The sequence below is a fragment of the Euphorbia lathyris genome, chromosome 1 (assembly GCF_963576675.1).
Source record: "Euphorbia lathyris chromosome 1, ddEupLath1.1, whole genome shotgun sequence".
Lineage (NCBI taxonomy): Eukaryota > Viridiplantae > Streptophyta > Magnoliopsida > Malpighiales > Euphorbiaceae > Euphorbia > Euphorbia lathyris.
Genome location: NC_088910.1, coordinates 24,626,689 through 24,646,934, shown reverse-complemented (window position 1 = coordinate 24,646,934; position 20,246 = coordinate 24,626,689). Strand labels below are relative to the sequence as shown.

Sequence of the window (20,246 nt, the reverse complement as noted above, 5' to 3'; positions counted from 1 at the left end):
GTTTGTAATTAATTTAATTTTTACTAAATTATTTTTCTAATTTTTACCTGACACAACAAAGTTTTGCTTTGTTCAATAAATTATTATTTTTAGTTTTCATTTAGTTATTTAAGTTTTTTTTATTTATTAATTTTGTATTATATCTTTTATTTTTATAATTTATTTATTGATTAATTTAAAATACCTATTAAACATTTATACTAGCAGTAACAATTCATCGTTTACATAAAAAAACAATTCATCGTAATTTCACCAAACAAGGATAATTAATCATGTAATAATAAATAATTAACTGCATTAATAATAGTTAAACCAAACAAACTCTCCGATGCCAAGTTGAAAATGAGAATAAAATAATTTAATTTATTTTTTCTTTAATCTATGTTAATAAATGTTGATTCCCAAGGAATCAAATTTAAGTTGAATTTAAGTTGGTTTTAATCTTTTAACACAGCTCTTGTCACAAAGCAATGTTCGCGGATCCTGCACTCTCCGAACTAGGGATGACAATGGGTACTCTACCCGCGGGTACCCGGCACTATCCGACCCTAATGGAACTACCCGTATCCTGTATAAAAGGGTATGAGACCGGTATGAGATCAAAACCATTACCCATTAGGGTAATGGGACGGGTATGGGAATACTTCTAGGGTACCCGGTACTTGTCATAAATTTTTTATATATTAAACAATATTATTATGTTTTAGATGTAAGATGTGAGATTTGAACGCTAATCTTTTATTCTTCGACCGTTAATTAATACCACTTAACTGCTTTATTTTTATTGATTAAGGTTCAATTTGTTCCATTTTTAGATGAATGATTTATTAAATTTATACTTTGTTAAATTTTTAATATTTTTCGTTTTATTTATTGATTCTTAACGAGTAAGGGTACCCGTGAATTAAATGGGACGGGTATGGGATGCAAAACATATACTCGTTAGGATAATGGGAAGGGTACGGGTAATTAAAAAATAAACGGGTAAGGGTTTGGGATTGGCACTACACGTGGGTACCCTACCCGTTGGCATCCCTACTCCGAACTCATTATGTGCGTGGGTCCTAAAAGCTAAATATTTCCCTCAATCTAACTTTCTATCAGCACCCCTTGGAGCCAACCCGAATTATTTCTGGCACGTCGCGCAAACGGCCAAAGCGATCCTGCGTAAAGGCCTCATGTGGAGGGTTGGACGCGGTTCGGATATTAGTATCTGGGACAAAAATTGGGCGTCGGGCCTCAATGCAAAGCGACCTCTAGTATATCCACTCCGAAGCCTATGACGGTTAATGAACTTATTTGTTTTGACAGATGCGATTGGAACGTTGAGTTGCTGCAACATCATTTCGTCAAATCGGAATGGGATGAGATCCGGAAAATTAAACTAAGTCCTCGCCTTCCAAATGATGAACGGTTTTGGGGCTTGACGCGAACGGGGCAATTTTCGGTACAATCCGCCTATCATTTGGATGAATGATAGGGCTGCAATATACGCATTTTCGTATGCATTTTCGCATTCAAATTCATGCATTAGTTTAGTTTATTAAATATTTTGGAAAGATTTCACTTGTTTATTTATGATTTGAACAGAGACATGTTAAACACAGATGAAAACTCAATATAAAGGAACATCAGCATAAAACGAGCAAAAGACGGGCAAATAAGGAGCAAAAGAAGAGAATTCAAGAAATGTACCTGTCGCGATCGTGACATGTGTCTCGTTCGTGACAGACACTTTTTCAGCACAAAATTGGCTTCTCATGTCACGAACGTGACACTGCTGTCTCGTTCGTGACAATAATTTCTTCAACAGAAAGATATGATTTTTCATATCTGAATCACATCCTTTCGCCTGAATCAACATTTCTCTTCTCTATTAGCCACATCTATTCATCACACCTTTATGGAGAGATGTCTTCCAAAGGACATGACTTTTCTACATCTATATAAAGGGAGTTCCACATCAATCACAAGACAGAAGTAATATGTACAGAAATACATATAGAGATACAGAGATATTTCATACTGAGAAACACAACTCTGAGTCTGAGATATTGAAGTATCTTACTTAGAGATTCAGTTCAATGCACAGAAAGAAGTGAGGTCGAGAGATAAGTTTTCTCAAGATGCAAGAAGAAGATACAAAAGAGAAGACGACCCCGAGGCTTGACAAACCTTACAAGGATAAGTAAAAGGATTGACAACCCCTATACTGTTCTTTGTTATAGTCTTTTTTCTGTATTATTTATCTTCAATTCATGTTCAACATTGTTAATACATTTTCACTAGATATTAATCAATCGAATGCAAATTATTCTATGCTCATTATGATCTTCATTATTGCTTTATGTCTGTTCTAGAGAAATTCATAAAAGCAAAACATAGGAATAGTTATCAGTTCATAAATCTAAAATAGGTTCAGTTTATGAAAAGATAATCATACTTAAAACTAAACTTGTTTATTTAGTTTATAAATCCTAATTCACTACGATAGGTTGAGGAGTTAGTATTATTAATCTAATTAAACTTAAGTTTCTTAATCCTAGATCGAGAGATTGGACTAAGAGTAATTCTCCAGTATGGCTGCAGAAGATTGACAGTTAATAATTGTTCATTCTGTTTAATTATTATCAACTTGTATCAGAGCTATGCATGAAATGAATCATATGATTAGTTTAGATTAGATAAGTTAGATTAAATCAATCACTCAATTAATGATTTTCTATAAACCTCGAGAAAACGAATTAAGAAATAATATACATTAAGTATCAATTGCGTTCTCTATAGGATCGATATCTTTTATTACTACAAGCGAAACCGTGCACTTGCGGAATTCGCCTAACACTGAACAATTTCGTGATGATCACCAAAACAAGGCGTCGTCATCAACACCGGCAACAAATTGTTTCTGGAAAAAGTTGTGGTACTTCAGCATCTCTGCTAAAATTCGACACTTCCTTTGGAAATTGTCGAAGAATATCTTTTCGGTTAATGCTAACTTGGCAAAACGCGGGGTTAACTGCTCACTATCGTGTGCACGATGCTCGGCTCCGTGCGAAGATAGCCTCTATGTGATTAAATCTTACGTTGATGTTAAAACACTATGGAAAACTGCCGGTTTCTTAATCAGAATTGATAAAATGGAGGTTACGAATGCGTTTTCATGGATACAGCAGTGTATCGAGCAGTTAAACAACCAAGAATTCATCCATGTGGCTTTCCTGATATGGTCGATTGGGTACAAACGCAACAAATTCGTCCATGGTGAAGATTGGATCGACGACGATATTTTACAAAGAATCGTTCTGAACCGAATTTGAGAATGGAAAACCAGCATAACGAGCTCGAACTCTCCGTCAAACCAACATTCTGATGTTATGGTCCTTGACCCTTATAAGGCTTGGCTTCCACACCCTTCTGGTGTTACAAAAATCAATTGTGACGCCTTAATTGGGGAGAATGGCTTAGTCGCAAGGGCCAGATTAATAGCTAGGAACGAGGTTGGGCAAATTTTAGCAACAACGGGATACATTTGGCTCGGGATTGCTATTTTCGATGCGTGAGCATTGAGTCAGATGAAAAAATTGTCATTGAAACGCTTCTCCAGAAACGTCTACCAACGACAGGGTTACGCTTCCTTTATGATGATATAATTCACTTAAGTCCGGGCTTTGATCTATGTTCCTTTATGTTTACTTATAGGGAGGGAAACATCCCTGCTCATAATCTGGCAATTTGGGCAAAGGATGTAAACTACCCATTTGTTTTCATGGAGGATTGTCTGAATTGTATCTGGGACTCTGTGTGTAATGATGCCGAAAGGCTTTGATTAATGATCCTTCCCTTTTTCTCAAAAATAAAAAAAAAAACATCTCACATCATAGTTAGTTTTAAAAATATATGTCTTTCTATAAAAAAAAATCCCACATTTCATTTGTTTTTACTTTAATTATATATATTTTTTTATCAAATATTTAACTGTTACTCAATTTTGTGGAACTCACCTCGTCAGTTCTCAAGTCTCTTATGATGTCAGATATAACAATTCTCATTTTAGTTTATGGAGCTTTTTCAGTTTCGAAAACAAAATCTTTTTTAAAATTCCCTTGTTTATCAGAAAATATTATGTTTTAAAAAATATTAGGAAGGGGAATATAAATATTTTTCAGTGTTTGTTTATAACATTAATAAACGGAAAAAAATGGTGAATGACTGCTGTTTTCAAAAGAATAAAAATGAATGGGAGGTTCCAAAATATTAGGGAAATGTTTTACTCTTTTTGAAAGAGTAAAACATTTTTCTCATTTTCTACTTAAATTATTTTATTTTATTTTATTTTGTAGGGACTTAAATTATTTTATTTATTTTACTAAGCAAAAAACATCGGAAAATTAGGAACATACTTTTCTATGTAATATTTTCCGGCAAACTAACAGGAAAAAGTGAGATTTAAAGAAAAATTCCTAGTTATTATAATAATAAATATTTAACTTTTTCAAAAAAAATTATATTATCTGATTCCACATTAAACTATAAACAAGATAAATAAATATTCATTCTAATTTTGATTCTATAACATTTCTATTTCGATTCTAATGCTGGTCTAAAATTTGAACATCATCTAATATTAACGGATTTAGACCCTCTCCTGTTTACTCAAAATAGGAGAGGTTTTGTTAATGTGATCTTCACCCTTAGTTTAAATTGGATGGTTTAGATGAATATTAAGTAAATAATTAATTTTTAATCTGAAAGTTAAAAGAAAATAACAGCTAATAGTAAAAATAAAATAATAGACTTTGAAATTTCCTTGAACACCATCGTCTCCCCTTTTTGTTTCTGGTTTCTATATCACTCAAATCTTTTCTTTGTATTTTTCAAATTATCAAGTACACATTTTCAATTTTTTCATTTGAGCCCTTTTACTGCAAATCCATTGGCAACAACCTTCATAATACTTCACTGCTTGTTAAGCAATACCTGCAACTCCTCGGTTCCAAATCAGGAGAACACTGCACCTGTATATAGAGGGTTTGATTTGAAGTTGAATTCACTTCCCCTTTTGCATACTTCACCACTTCTTCCATGATGTTTCCTCTGCAACTTTTTCCATTAAATTACTCCAAAAATCATTATATTCAACCTCAGTATCCGAATTTCGATCATTAATATTCATTTGAACCATTCAATTTAATCTGTTTTGAGTAAACAGGAGAAGATCTGAATCCAATATTAACCTACCACAAATATAAAGATATATAACAAGAAAACTAATTAGAGACTGCATTCTGGTCTCAAAATGTTATTAGTTGCAAACTTAGCAACCACGGATCCAGATGCATAGTCTGAAAGTCCAGTAGAAAACGAACTTTTTTCTTAATTTGATCCAATCGTAAAGTTAAAAAATCCACGTTTTTTGTAGCAGTGATGAATAAATATTTAATGTTTAACAACTAAATTGTTTTCGTATATATACGTGTTATAATCTGAGTGATCAATAACCAATTTTAAGTACCAATATAAAACTACTCAAAATTAAGTTACATTGTGTTTAAGTTTCTTAACATGTAATTTTTTGTTTTTGTATTTAATAGAAAAAATCGGAAGACATCACCTACTAATACCATTGAGATAAGACATGTGACACTAGATACATCCATCATATTATCTCATGATGGATCAATCCTAATGAACTCATTCATTCGATTCACGTAACTATCTAGATATCTTTATATCTAAAGCCCGAGCATTGTCCGACTTCCTCGTCAAATTCACTATCCCATCAAAAGGGAGCTCGAAATCTCCCACACCACAAACCGGTCAAAAACTAGATGAATGGCACATCAGTATAGGCAGTTCTTATGGGAGTGATTGGGCGGGCATAAGTATCTCCATCTGAGTTTGACTAGCATTCCCAATCACAAACAATAAATCTGAATACGAGACATTTATCATAAAATTATGGTTAGCAGACCTAAGGTTACTATATATAATGATTCAAAAATAGTGGCCAACCATTTTGAGGGGACTTATTGTGCCAAGAACGTGATCTGTTGAAATAATGAACTTATAATTAATAGTCTTTAATTTGATTCAGTGTATTATCCAAGAGTCATTTCTGTATCTATATTTATAGAGTGTCTAAGAGTCATTTCTGTACCTATGTCTGTATCTGTATTTATAGAGAGTTAATGTGGTTTACTAAGAGTCATGTTTGTAATCTATAAATACCTATCAATACAAAGTAGTAAGGCAAGAGAATTGTAAGAGAATTTTCTTCCAGCAATTATACTCTTCCTCTGTTACCTTTGAAAGTTTATTTATTTGATCCAACAAATTGGTATCAGAGCCAGCAAAAATTCTCTACAATGTTGAATGGAATGATCCCATACAAATATCCACAATTATCAAAGGAAAATTATGATAATTGGTGCATTAGAATGAATGCTTTGTTGGGTTCCCAAGATGTATGGGAAATGGTAGAAACTGGATATGAGCAGCCAGAGAATGAGGAGGAATTGACGAATGCTCAAAAAGCGAAAAGGAAGAAAGACCAACAAGCACTCTCTCTAATCCACATGTGTCTGGATGAGAATATGTTCGTGAAAATTTCGACTGCAACAACAGCCAAGGAGGCATGGGAGATTCTCGAAAATTCCTTTAAGGGGAAAGATAAAGTAGTCAAGGTGCGTTTGCAAACCTTGAGAAGTGAGTATGAGAAACTCAAAATGAAAGAGTCAGAGAAAATTGATGAGTTCTTTAATAGAACTTTGGCAATTGTCAATCAGTTGAAGAGATATGGAGAAAAAATGGAGGATGTTCTTGTGATAGAAAAAATCCTTCGTTCTTTGACTCAGAAATTTGATTACGTGGCGACTGACATTGAAGAATCAAAAGATCTGGAGACTATGTTTGTAGATCAACTCTTGGGTTCGTTACAAGCCCATGAGGAGAGATTAAAAAATAGAGAAGAACCTGTCGCACAGGTGTTGCAGGCGAAACTAGATTTGAATGATAAAGAAGAAAAGAAGCAATTTGAAGGTGGATATGGAAGAGGAAGAGGAAGAGGAAGATCAAGAGGTAGAGGCCGTGGCCGTGGCTGGAATCGTGGATATAATGGAAGAGGTAGAGGTGGCAGAAATTTACACAATAATGAAGCCACAAATAATCAGCAATGGAATGCAAGAGGACGTGGTAGAGGCAACAATTTCCAAGGCCGTGGAAATAATTGGCATGGTCATGATAAATCTCGTGTGCAATGTTACAATTGTCAAGAATTTGGGCATTATGCTGCTGAGTGTAAATCTGAACCTTTTAAAGACGAACAGGCCAATTTTGCCGAGGTGGACGATGAAGAATCAAATTTGTTGCTGACATGTAGCGAAGATGAAACAAGGAGCAAGGAGTCTTGGTATCTAGACTCAGGAGCAAGTAATCATATGACGGGAAATAAAGAACTTTTTTATAAGCTTGATGAATCTAAGAAAGGAAGTATTTCTTTCGGTGACAAAACAAAAGTTCCAGTTGTGGGAAGTGGTGACATTCATATCAAACTGAAGAATGGAGATCATCAATTTATTTCTCATGTTTATTATGTTCCATCTTTGAAATCCAATATTTTGAGTATTGGACAACTTTTGGAGAAAGGTTATGAGGTGGAGATGAACAGGAATGGGCTGGTTATGAAAGATGGAAAGAAAAAAATGATTGCAAAAGTTCCTATGTCTGCAAACAAGATGTTCAAATTAAAAATCAACAGTGATCGTCCTATGTGTTTGAAAGCCTCGTCAGATTCTGCATGGCTGTGGCATCTCAGAATGGGTCACTTGAATTTTGGTGGACTGGAGCATATGTGCAAGCAACAAATGGTGTATGGATTACCTTCCATAAATCATCCCAATCATATTTGTGAAGGGTGTATGTACGGGAAGCAATTCAGAAGGAGTTTTCCAAAGGAGTCTTTGTCAAGCACATCAAAACCACTTGAATTGGTGCATGCAGATATTTGTGGTCCCATTAATCCGAGTTCACATGGAGGAAGCCGGTATTTCTTATTATTTATTGATGATTATACTCGAAAAACATGGGTTTATTTTTTGAAGGAAAAATCTGAAGCATTTGAAGTGTTTAAAAAATTTAAAGCACTAGTTGAGAATGAAAGCGGTTTGAAGATTCAAGCATTGCGAACTGATCGAGGAGGAGAATTCACATCTGAGAAATTCAATCAGTTCTGTGATTATAATGGTGTTCGTCGATTGCTTACAGTTCCAAGATCTCCTCAACAAAATGGTGTCGTGGAACGGAAAAATAGAACCATTCTTAACATGACCCGAAGCATGATGAAGTGCAAAGGTATGCCAAAAGAATTTTGGGCAGAAGCAGTAACATGTGCAGTCTATTTAAATAATAGAAGTCCTTCAAAGAAGCTTTTGCAAAAGACCCCCAATGAAGCATGGTGTGGAAAGAAACCAAATATTTCTCATGTAAAAGTATTTGGTTGTCTTGGTTATGTTCATGTTGCTGACGAATTGAGAAGCAAATTGGATGATAAAAGTGAGAAGATGGTGTTTATTGGCTATGCAAAAAATTCCAAAGGTTATAAATTTTATAATCCTCAGAATGGAAAAGTTGTGATAAGCAGAGATGTAGAATTTCAAGAAGAAAGCTCTTGGAATTGGAAGATTCCAGAAGATGAAAATTATGATTTTCTTCCTGTATATGATGATGATTTTGCAGGTCAAAATGAAGATGTAATTATCACACCACCAAACTCACCTTCCACATCTCAGACAAATGTGACAGACTCATCCCCAGAAAGTTCATCAGAGAGGAAGCCTCGAATGAGAAGCTTGAGTGAGATTTATGCAGAAACTGAAGAAGTAGAGAATGCTACTTTATTCTGTTTGTTTGCTGATACAGAACCTGTACAATTTGAAGAAGCTGTTTAGGAAAAGAAATGGAGACAAGCAATGGATGAAGAAATAAATTCCATAAAGAAGAATGACACTTGGGAATTGACAACATTGCCAAAGGGAAAAAAAGCTGTAGCAGTGAAGTGGATTTTCAAAATAAAGAAAAATGCCAAAGGAAAAGTGGAGAAGTATAAAGCTCGCCTTGTTACAAAAGGTTTTTCTCAAAAGGCCGGAATTGATTATGAAGAAGTTTTTGCTCCGGTGGCTCGGATCGAGACAATTCGATTAGTTATTTCTTTGGCAGCTCAACAAGGATGGAAAATTCACCAAATGGATGTCAAATCAGCATTCTTAAATGGAACTCTTGAAGAAGAAGTTTATGTCAATCAACCATTGGGCTATACTGTGAAAGGGCAAGAAGATAAGGTGTTGAAGTTAAAAAAGGCTCTGTATGGCCTTAAGCAAGCTCCAAGGGCTTGGTATTCTTGCATCGATGACTATTTCCAGAAGAATGGTTTCACAAGATGTCCATATGAGCATGCTTTGTATATCAAGGAGAATGAGGATGGAAAAATAATGTATGTATGCTTGTATGTTGATGATTTAATTTTCACAGGATCTGATCAAAAGATGATTGAAGAATTTAAGAAGCTGATGACAAATAATTATGAGATGACGGATTTGGGGCTGATGTCATATTATTTGGGCATTGAAGTTAAGCAAAGTGATGAAGGTGTCTTTTTGTCTCAGAAGTCATATGCAGAAGCTATTTTAAAAGAATTCAAGATGGATAAATGCAATTCAGCTTCTACGCCAGTGGATTGTCGAAATAAGTTGTCAAAGCATGATAATGAAGAAAAGGTGAATCCAACTTTGTTCAGAAGGTTGGTTGGAAGGCTGAGATTTTTGACATGTACAAGGCCAGATATCTTATATGGAGTTGGACTCATTAGTCGTTACATGGAGGTTCCAACTTTGACTCATATGGAGGCAGGAAAACGAATACTTCGATACATCAAAGGTACACTGGATTATGGTCTATTTTACTCTTCCCAGAACAATTTCAGATTGTATGGATTCAGTGATAGTGATTGGGGAGGAGATGTTGATGATAGAAAAAGCACAACTGGTTTTGTGTTTTTTATGGGAACTGCTGTTTTTGCTTGGAGTTCTAAGAAACAAGCAATTGTTACACTTTCAACATGTGAAGCAGAGTATGTTGCAGCAGCTTCTTGTGTTTGTCATGCAATATGGTTGAGACGGATGTTAAAAAGTTTGAAGTTTGCTCTAGATGGAGCAACTGATGTTTTTGTTGATAACAAGTCAGCTATTGCGTTGGCTAAAAATCCGATCTTTCATGATAGAAGCAAACACATTGACACTAAGTATCACTTCATTAGAGAATGCATTGGAAGGAAAGAAATTCAACTCAAGCATGTACCATCCAAAGATCAAATTGCTGATATTTTTACTAAAGCTTTGAAGTTGGAAGATTTCAGCAGATTGAGAGCTGTTCTTGGTGTTACTAAGGGATAAATTATAAGTTTAAGGGGGTGTGTTGAAATAATGAACTTATAATTAATAGTCTTTAATTTGATTCAGTGTATTATCCAAGAGTCATTTCTGTATCTGTATTTATAGAGTGTCCAAGAGTCATTTCTGTACCTGTGTCTGTATCTGTATTTATAGAGAGTTAATGTGGTTTACTAAGAGTCATGTTTGTAATCTATAAATACCTATCAATACAAAGTAGTAAGGCAAGAGAATTGTAAGAGAATTTTCTTCCAGCAATTATACTCTTCCTCTGTTACCTTTGAAAGTTTATTTATTTGATCCAACATGATCATGGCCAAATAGCTCGACAAGATCAACACCCCTTTTAGCTACTTTAAAGCAAAGGGGTTCAACACTCCATCATTCGTGTACTACGTGAGGAGAATGGGGAGGCAGACGCATTGGCGACATTGGCAATGATCTCTTTGTCGAAATGGTCCCAACCCATCAATCGCGGAAACACAAATCCTACTCATCGACGTCGAGGATACTATCCTAGTATGGGTAGGTGAAGAATTCTCCTATTCCAATCCATCCTTTTGCATATTCAATTGTAAAGGGAAACTAATACTTAGGTGACATTAAATTTTGTAGTTTATTAGTAAAAATTTAGCTAGTTGCTAATTCAGTAAAAAGAGAGAAGTTCACAAATAAAATATTAAGGGCATATTCTATTTTTTTTATTTGTTAATAATAAATATTTTATATTAAAGTATTAATTTGATCCTATAAATTAAAAGTAGTAAAAATAATTGTAAAATGAAATGCATTTAATAAGACCGTAGAAACCTACATCTTGTAATTGCAGGATGAAAATGTTCGAATAGCTGAAAATTCAAAATCAAATTGAATAATTGACTTTTTCTTTACAACGGGTATACCATTTACATATATTAAGGGTCCATTTGATTTACTTGCTGTTTGATGCTATTGTTGATCGTTTGCAGTTACAGTTTGCTGTTTATTGTTAGAAAATGTTGTTTTTTCAAAAAAAAAAAAACAGAGATTCTCTATGCTTATAAAAAGCTATTTATTTATTTCTACCAAAAAAAATAAAAAGCTATTTATCATAGGTAAAAAGCAAATAGGAGGTTTCTAATCAAACAACTAAAACTCTACATTTTTAATTGAAAAGACAAAAAAAGATGTGAAAAGGAGATGGTCGCTAAATAAAAGTCTAAAGATTTTATAATTCACGGATTGTACCCCCAATTGCCAACTATACAATTTTGCACAGAAAAAATTACAAAATTGGGTCAAATGGGAGACCCATTTACATATTTAACTCATTTACTCAACCTATTACATATCTAGACTATGTTTGTGTGACTTTTCCAAAATACCCTTAATATATATAACACTTAGAATTTTTTTAGCCTTTCGTCTTTCTCCCTCCCGTCTGACTTCACAGATTTCGTATATTGCGAAATCTGCGAAGATAATATTTTGTTTAGTAAATGATTTCAATTCCCAGCAATATGCAAAGTCTGGACGTGTTTTAAACAAAATTTGCGAAGTGGTATATAACAAAAAAAAAGCACAACAACAAGGGATTCTAACAAACATTAAAATAATAACATTATCAAAATTTACAACAAGATTGCTACAATAACAACATTAAAATCATAACATTATCAAAATTTACAACAAGATTGCCACAATAAACTCTTAACAAATCATTTCAAAGTCAACATGACGAATCTGGATGAAAATTTCTCCCTGTATTGGAAGTCCAGACCTTTTGGGATGAGAAATGGAAGTCCAGACCTTTTGGGATGGATGTTTCACAAGTTCCACAACAAGATTGCCACAATAAACTCCTAAAAAACCATTTCAAAGTCAATGTGACCAATCTGGATGAGAATTTCTCCCTGTATCAGAAGGAAAGTCATCTCCTATGCATCCCAATACACCGCATTCCTGCGAGATGTTATGTATTTAACCACTTTCAGAAAAATTTAATCGTTTTAGGCAGAAAAAAGAAAGATTTGGCTTCGCGAAATGAGGATTCACGAAGTATGCGAATATAAATGTGCAAGGCAGAGGATGATTTTACTACGCAAAACGATTATTTCGCGAAGTCTGCGAGGAGAAACGTGACGATTTGACTTCGCGAAAACGGATTACGCGAAGTCTGTGAGGGAAAAATCATGAACTTTTCTCTTCGCAGACTTCACATAATCCGTTTTCGCAAAGTCAAATCGTCACATTTCAGACTCTTTCTACTCGTAAACCTTCGCGAAACCAGATTACGCTAAATGAATTTCTAGAAAAAACGCAGAGAAAACAGTAGATATTTACATTTTTCCGTCTTTCACCATTAAAATCGTCAATAACCATATGATAAACTGGAAAAAACGATGAAAATAACGTAGAATAACGATTGCTTCAATCCGCAAAAGAAGAAAGAAACCAAGAGACGAGCAGAAACAGGAAGATGAAGAACCATGACGTCGTTTTCTAGCAATAGGAAAATGAAGAATTAATAGATAAAGAGAGGAAGAAGAAAAAGACATGGTGATGTAAAGAAATGGTATAGATTTCACGAAATATAAAGGAAAAGAGGAAGAGCAACCGTTCGCGTAACTAGAATGGGGAAGGGGAAGATGAAAAGTTAAGGGTATTTTGGAAAAGTTACACAAACATAGTCTAAATATATAATAAATTGAGTAAATGAGTTAAATATATAAATGGGTCTCGCATTTGATCCAATTTTATAATTTTCCATTTTGCACATCATTCTAAAGTATAATTAAACAAACAACCTTTTCTAGTTTGTCCTAGTTTTGGAGTTTCCAATTATATTATTAGCGTTTTGAAAGCTCCTTTTATTCCCACAATTAACAAAAGCAGCCTCACTTTCACAAGAATCTTTTTCCTTCTAACCTGTAAGTTTCCCTCTTTCTCTTTCTTTTTATTTTATTTTATTTGTGTGGATGATGATCAAAACTGATTGCACTTTTTTGTTTTTGTATTTCATTTCTAAAATTCTACCAGGCTCAGTTAACGTATCGATTCACTGAATCTCCAAGTAGAAAGAATCAGCAGATTACGACTGTAAGATCTTCCTTCTTCCATATAGCAGCAAAGAGTAAAGTATACTGTGTATATACATACACCAGGAAATCATATAATGAGAGAAAACAGGATTCATCAGAGCTATTTACTCATCGCATCGAGGATTTATTTTAATTTTGCGGAGACGATCTGGCCTTCTATGAAATTACCTGCAAAATTCTCAGCTCTCATCCTTCTCTTCCTCACCGGCGCGTTCGTCTCTACGCGTCTCCTTCACTCCGCCGTAAGTTTCGCTCATTTCACTTTCCGATGAATATATCGAAATTTTCGCTTAATTTCCAGTCATATACTTAATTGCTAGACAAAGCACATGCCTATTCGAGTTGACACCTTGGCTTCCATAATCTTCTCTGGTACTAGTATGAGTTGATTGTACTCCCTAACGTGCGCCGTGGGTGTCGGTTCAACGTCTTTTAATTTTAAATATCTTCTTGTGGAAATTTTTGTGTATGGTGGGACCACAGTGACGACTTTCTTTCTATTCATGCCATGTGAGTATACGTCAATACGTGTATGCTTTTGCCTCATTTTTGTGGAAATTTTAACAACGGCTGTAATGCATTATGCATTTTATTTTACACTTTGATCTTTTTTGTTTAATTAGTTCAAAATGGGATTTATGTGGTTTGTCATTTTCCATATACTATTTTGAACTTAATATTTTTACTTTAATTAGTTCAAAATATGATTCATTGAATCACTGTTTAAATGTTTTATATTATTTTCACTTTTCACTAACCAAATTTTGGACGAGTCAAAGTCTACGATGTTGATTATAAAAGGGTTAATATATATATATATATATATTGGTCACATATACTCATTTCAAATAAACAATTAAATATGTTTTGTAACTGTGAACAACAAATAAATATATTCTTATTTGAATTGTAAGTTTATTTGGTATAATTCTTTTATTCTAATTATCACATCACTAAAGATATATTTGTTTGTCGTAAATGATATATTTAGTTGTTTATTTGATATAAGTAGGTAGGCAAGTAAGGTAAATGTGATTTGGAACCATTTTGTGTCATTTGAAAAATATGAAGATATATTTGATCGTCTATTTGATATATGCGCATATGTGACAAAACAGACCAATACAGAATGTCAGAGACTTTTTATAATATAGTATATTTTTTAAAAAACACTTTTTTTTAATAATATAATAGTATATTTAAGGGATAATGTATCAAAATAGGCGTATAGTCTTTGGTGAAGTATCAATTTAGGTTTTACGTACAAAATAACACCAATATGGATTTAATGTTAAAAAAATGTACCAATTTAGACATTAATAGCGGCACATAACACATCATTCATATTACTCCACTACTCTCTTCACGTAGAATTGACTGAACTTAATGGAGTAATGTGAATGATGTGTCATGTTTCATTATTGAGATCTAATTAAACGTTAAAATTTTATTGGTACTATTTTAGCAGTCTAAATTGATATTATGTAATTGTCAAAAAAAAAAAAAAATTGATATTATGTAAGTTCCTTTATTTAAAGGGTTAATACACATATTTGCTCCTGTGTTTTCTCGAAAAAACAGATTTGCCCTTAAATCAAATAAACCCACAAAACTATCCCTGAATTTTTCACAAACCTACAATTATACCCTAATCTAACAGAGCTGTTAAACGACGTTCACATCAAACCTGCTTGTCTCCAGAAAAACTTCAGAAAAGAACAACCAATCACAAACAGAAAAAAATATGCACATTCAATTTCGATTAAAAGCAAGTTAGAAGAACAGATTGGTCAAAATTCATTTTCATAAAAGCTCAATCAACCTAATAAAACGGCATCTAAACCTCTGAAATAATCCAAAAGCAATAGCAATAGAAAACAATAAGAAACCAAATGAATTTTGATTGTCCTCATCCAATTTTTTTTGGAGACAAGAAGGTTTGATGTCATAGTCGTTTACCAGTTCTGTTAGATTAGGGTATAATTTCAGGTTTATGGAAAATTCAGGGATAGTTTTGTAAGTTTATTTGATTTAAGGGCAAATCTGTTTTTCTGCGAAAACACAGGAGCAAATATGTATATTAACCCTTATTTAAACTTAAACTGATTGGGCGTATTCGAAATTGTCTTCGTTTCACTATGTGCAGACTTTCACTGGCAGCTCGGCTCAGAAGCCTTTTGAAGCAATAACCTCAAAACGTGGTCAAATACCTAAAAAGCCCCTAAAGAATATAGAGATCCCACTGGACTGCGCTGGTTTCAACCTCACACGAACCTGCCCAGCAAATTACCCCACGACCTTCGCAGCGAATCATGACCGCCCATCTTCAACTTGTCCAGAGTACTTCCGTTGGATATATGAAGATTTACGACCATGGGCCCGCACAGGGATAACGAGGGACATGATCGAAAGAGCCAAAAGGACAGCGAATTTCAAGTTGGTGATAGTAAATGGCAAAGCTTATTTGGAGAAGTACAGAAAAGGCTTCCAAACGAGAGATGTTTTTACGGTGTGGGGACTCCTACAGTTGTTGAGAAAGTACCCAGGAAAAGTGCCTGATTTGGAGCTGATGTTTGATTGCGTTGACTGGCCTGTTGTAAAGTCAATGGATTACAGTGGGCCCGATGCATTAGCCCCACCTCCCTTGTTTCGTTATTGTGGAGACGATCACACGCTTGATATCGTTTTTCCGGATTGGTCTTTTTGGGGATGGTAAGGAACTTTTTTCTTTTCTCAATTAAGGGAAAAAATGGCCATAAAATTGGTGGCCCAATTATTTTAATTCAAATAGAATTTTAGATATTAACTCAAGTTTTTGAATTAATTTATTAAATAGTGTGAATTTAAAAATTGAATTGGTATCTAAACTTTGATTTGTTCGTGGTCCAGATCCGTATTCTCTAGGTCGGGTTTGGATTAAAAAAAATCGATATTAGACTTAGGTCATGTTCTTTATCACTTAATTTCAGTTCAGTACAGTAGCATTCAATTTAATAATTACTTATTATAATTATAATCATTTATATTAGGCTTAATACAAATTCATTTTACCCGCTGAACTTGTCCATTTTTTTCATTTTACCCGCTAAACTTAAGGGATAACCTATTGACCCCCTAAACTTCCAAAAAGCCACCCAATTTACCTATTTTCTCCGACGTGGCGCTGACCTGGCAAAATACAAAGCTGCAATAATCCAAGCGCCACGTCGGAGAGGAGGGGTAAATTGGGTGGCCTTTTGGAAGTTTAGGGGGTCAATAAGTTGTCCCTTAAGTTTAGGGGGTAAAATGAAAAAAATAGACAAGTTCAGGGGGCTGCGTATGTATTAAGCCTTTATATTATTATTATAGGTTAGGCTATGCACCATTGGATGAACTTACTTTGTTACCTTTAAGTTTTTTATTTGAATTATTGCTATTTTTTAAGGATTATATTATTATTTCAGTTTCAGTAGACTGTTTGAAATTTTATAAAAACAACACGGACTAGTCTGATTCGGTCCATTTTGTTAATATTGACCATTATTTTTTTTTTTTTTTGTTGCGTATCATATTGACCAAATTTTTTTGTATATCATATTGAGCATTATTTTTATTTATTTTTTAAATCTTGCTCGTTTGTACCATCAATCTGTGTCAATTTTAATGAGTTTAATTGATTAGTTTGGTAAAATGAAGGGCTGAGGTAGATATAAAGCCATGGGAGCGTTTGCTAGAAGAGTTAAAAGAAGGGAACAATAAAATGAGATGGATGGAAAGGGAAGCTTATGCTTTCTGGAAAGGAAATCCAACAGTTGCAGAAACCAGACAGGACCTTATGAAATGTAATGTTTCTCAGGAACAGGACTGGAATGCTCGTGTCTATGCCCAGGTATTTCGATTTATTTACATCTAAATTAACAACATACAAAGTTGAGCTTGAATTAAGTATTTGTATTTAAAAGTCCGTTCCCATCCCTGTCAGCATAACTCAAGCAAATGAAAATTTTAGACAAATTGAAGTGTGTATTACTTTAAACAAATTTAATAAGATAATAGATTATTCTAAGAAAGTTTAAATAATCAATAGATCATTTCGTCCGAAAATAAATAGGATATTTTCAGAATATAAATAGACACTTGTTTTGTTTGGATAATTACATGAGCTAGAAATGTATTAAGCTATATATATATATATATATATATATATATAGTTATATTCACTATATTATTTGGAATTATTTGTATCGGAATCTGTTGTCTTCAATCCTTTATATATAAATAGAGAGTTGGGTACAACAGGGGTGATACATGGGTCAGGTCCCCTACCACCGGAACCCTACCTACTATAGGTAGAGTTGGTAAATGAGCTAAGTCATTTATAAGCAGCTCGGTGTTCTGTTTGATAAAAATTCGATAATGTTCGGTTCGATTTATAAAGGAGTCGAGCTTGAGCACAATAAAATTTGGTTTGAAAATTCGCGAGTAGACTCGATAGATTCGATTATAGGTTCATGAACAAGCTCATGAGAAAGCTCAATTATGATGTTCACAAATATGTTAGTGAGCAAACTTGATTCGATTATTTCTTTTAATAATAATATTTCTATCAAGGAGAAATATAAAACAACTTAGTTTTGTAGATTTCAAAACTACATAATTTTGTATTAAAAAAATTTCAAATAGATATAATTAAACATAGTTAAGAGTTGTTCGCGAGCTAAGTTCATTAATTGAATTAATGAGTTGCTTGCGAGCATAGATCGTGAACAAGCTCGCAAACAGCTTGTGAGCAGCTCACTAACAGAATGTTGAACTCGAGTTCGAGCTCTTCAATTTTCGTACGAGCTGAACATGAGTATGTCAAAGCTCGGTTTTGCTCGACTTGTTTACAGCCGTAACCATGGGTGGTTCCAACTTGATTAATACATAATACGGATAAATTTTTCAATTTTTTTTTTTTAAAATGACCCCATTTTATGTCTGTATTCCAAATCTAGCTCAATTTTGAAAAAACAAATAAGCATGCATGTAAAATTGCCCTGATAGACTAGTATAACTCACAGGTTACTGACAGTTTCTTCCTATTTGTAGTGTATAAGTTTTGGTGATGAGGAAAGTAATAACATTGTTATTATCTATTGCAGGACTGGTTCAAAGAATCTCAGGAAGGATACAAACAATCAAACTTAGCAGACCAGTGTAATTACAGGTATAAGATTTACATCGAAGGTTCAGCATGGTCAGTCAGTGAAAAATACATTCTGGCCTGTGATTCAGTCACTTTGCTCGTAAAACCCCATTACTACGACTTCTTTACAAGAAGTCTGAAGCCAATTCACCATTACTGGCCTATCAAAGATGACGACAAGTGCCGCTCCATTAAGTTCGCTGTTGACTGGGCCAACAAACACAAGCAAAAGGTATAATTTGCCTCCAATGTTTTTTGAAACTGTATGCCTTAATTGATCAAAATTTTATTCCAATTCAGGCACAGGCCATTGGAAAGGCAGCAAGTGAATTCATTCAGGAGGAATTAAAGATGGATTATGTATATGATTACATGTTCCACCTTTTAAATGAGTATTCTAAGTTGTTGACATTCAAGCCTGTTATACCTCGAAATGCTGTTAAACTGTGTTCAGAATCCATGGCTTGCACAGCTAACGGATTAGTGAAGGAGTTTATGATGGAATCATTGGTAAAAAGTCCTGCCGAGACCAGTCCATGTACTATGCTTCCTCCTTATGATCCTTCATCTCTTAATGCTATTTTTAGAACAAAAGAGAATGTAGTTAAACAAGTTGAGTCATGGGAGAAGAGTTATTGGGATAATCAAAATTAGTGACCTAATTAGGATTAAATACAATTTTGTTGGATAATTTAAATGAATAAATATAGTGATTAGTTGTCAATTCTTAGGTACAAAGCAAAATATTTATGTATGCTAAGCTATAGTAATTAGTTCTCATCTCTTTATGTATGCTGAGCTATATATACATATACAGAGGGTGTACTGCAGCGTTTTTTCTAGAAACTACAGCGTTCTGGAACGTTTCAGGAAAAACTTCTATTTGAAGCTTTTTATAAACAATTGTTTGTACCAAGAAAGATTTCGTAGACACTTGGTTTCTACGGAACTTTGCTCTCGGTGTGTGCTTGGTTGTGAGAATATAACTCACACGCTCCGTGACTGTCAGCATAATAGGGATGTATGAGGATACCTTGTTCCGACTCGCCTGATGTTTGTCTTCGTTGCAAAACCGGATCTAGATTGGTTTTCTTGGTGTCTCTGGGATAAGGAGCTAAACTCGATTAATAATTGGCAAATTACTTTTATCACTTGCTGCTGGCTTTTGTGGCGGTGGCGTAATTATTTTGTGTTTGGTAGAAAAGAGGAAATCCCCTCTAATTTTTTATTGGTAATCCATTCGACTGCTAATGATTTTTAGGCAGCATGGAATAACTTGGGGTAAGGCAGTTGTGGGTCTTCTCGTGTTGAGGCTAATATTCACTGGGTGAGACCTCCTGTGGAGTGGCTCAAACTTAATACCGATGGCTCGAGGATGAGCGACGGATCCATTTCGGCTGGTGGGGTCATTCGTGACTGTCATAGGAATTGGGTGGCTGGTTTTCGTCAGAAGATTGGTAAAGAGTCCTCTTATGATGCGGAGCTTCGGGGGCTCTTCTCTAGTATCTCTCTTGCTTCAAATAAGGACTACCGTTTGATTGAGATTGAATCAGA

General features: G+C 34.2%; 1 protein-coding gene across 1 annotated transcript; it reads left to right on the top strand.

Annotated features, from left to right (window-relative positions):
• Positions 1-13,206: 13,206 nt before the first annotated feature.
• On the top strand, positions 13,207-19,472 carry LOC136225592 (uncharacterized). Its single transcript, XM_066013677.1, has 6 exons — positions 13,207-13,354; positions 13,464-13,767; positions 15,672-16,237; positions 17,201-17,393; positions 18,649-18,924; positions 18,993-19,472. The coding sequence occupies exons 2-6, from the start codon at positions 13,600-13,602 to the stop codon at positions 19,344-19,346; spliced, it is 1,557 nt and encodes a 518-aa protein (XP_065869749.1). The 5' UTR covers positions 13,207-13,354; positions 13,464-13,599; the 3' UTR covers positions 19,347-19,472.
• The last annotated feature ends 774 nt before the right edge of the window (positions 19,473-20,246 follow it).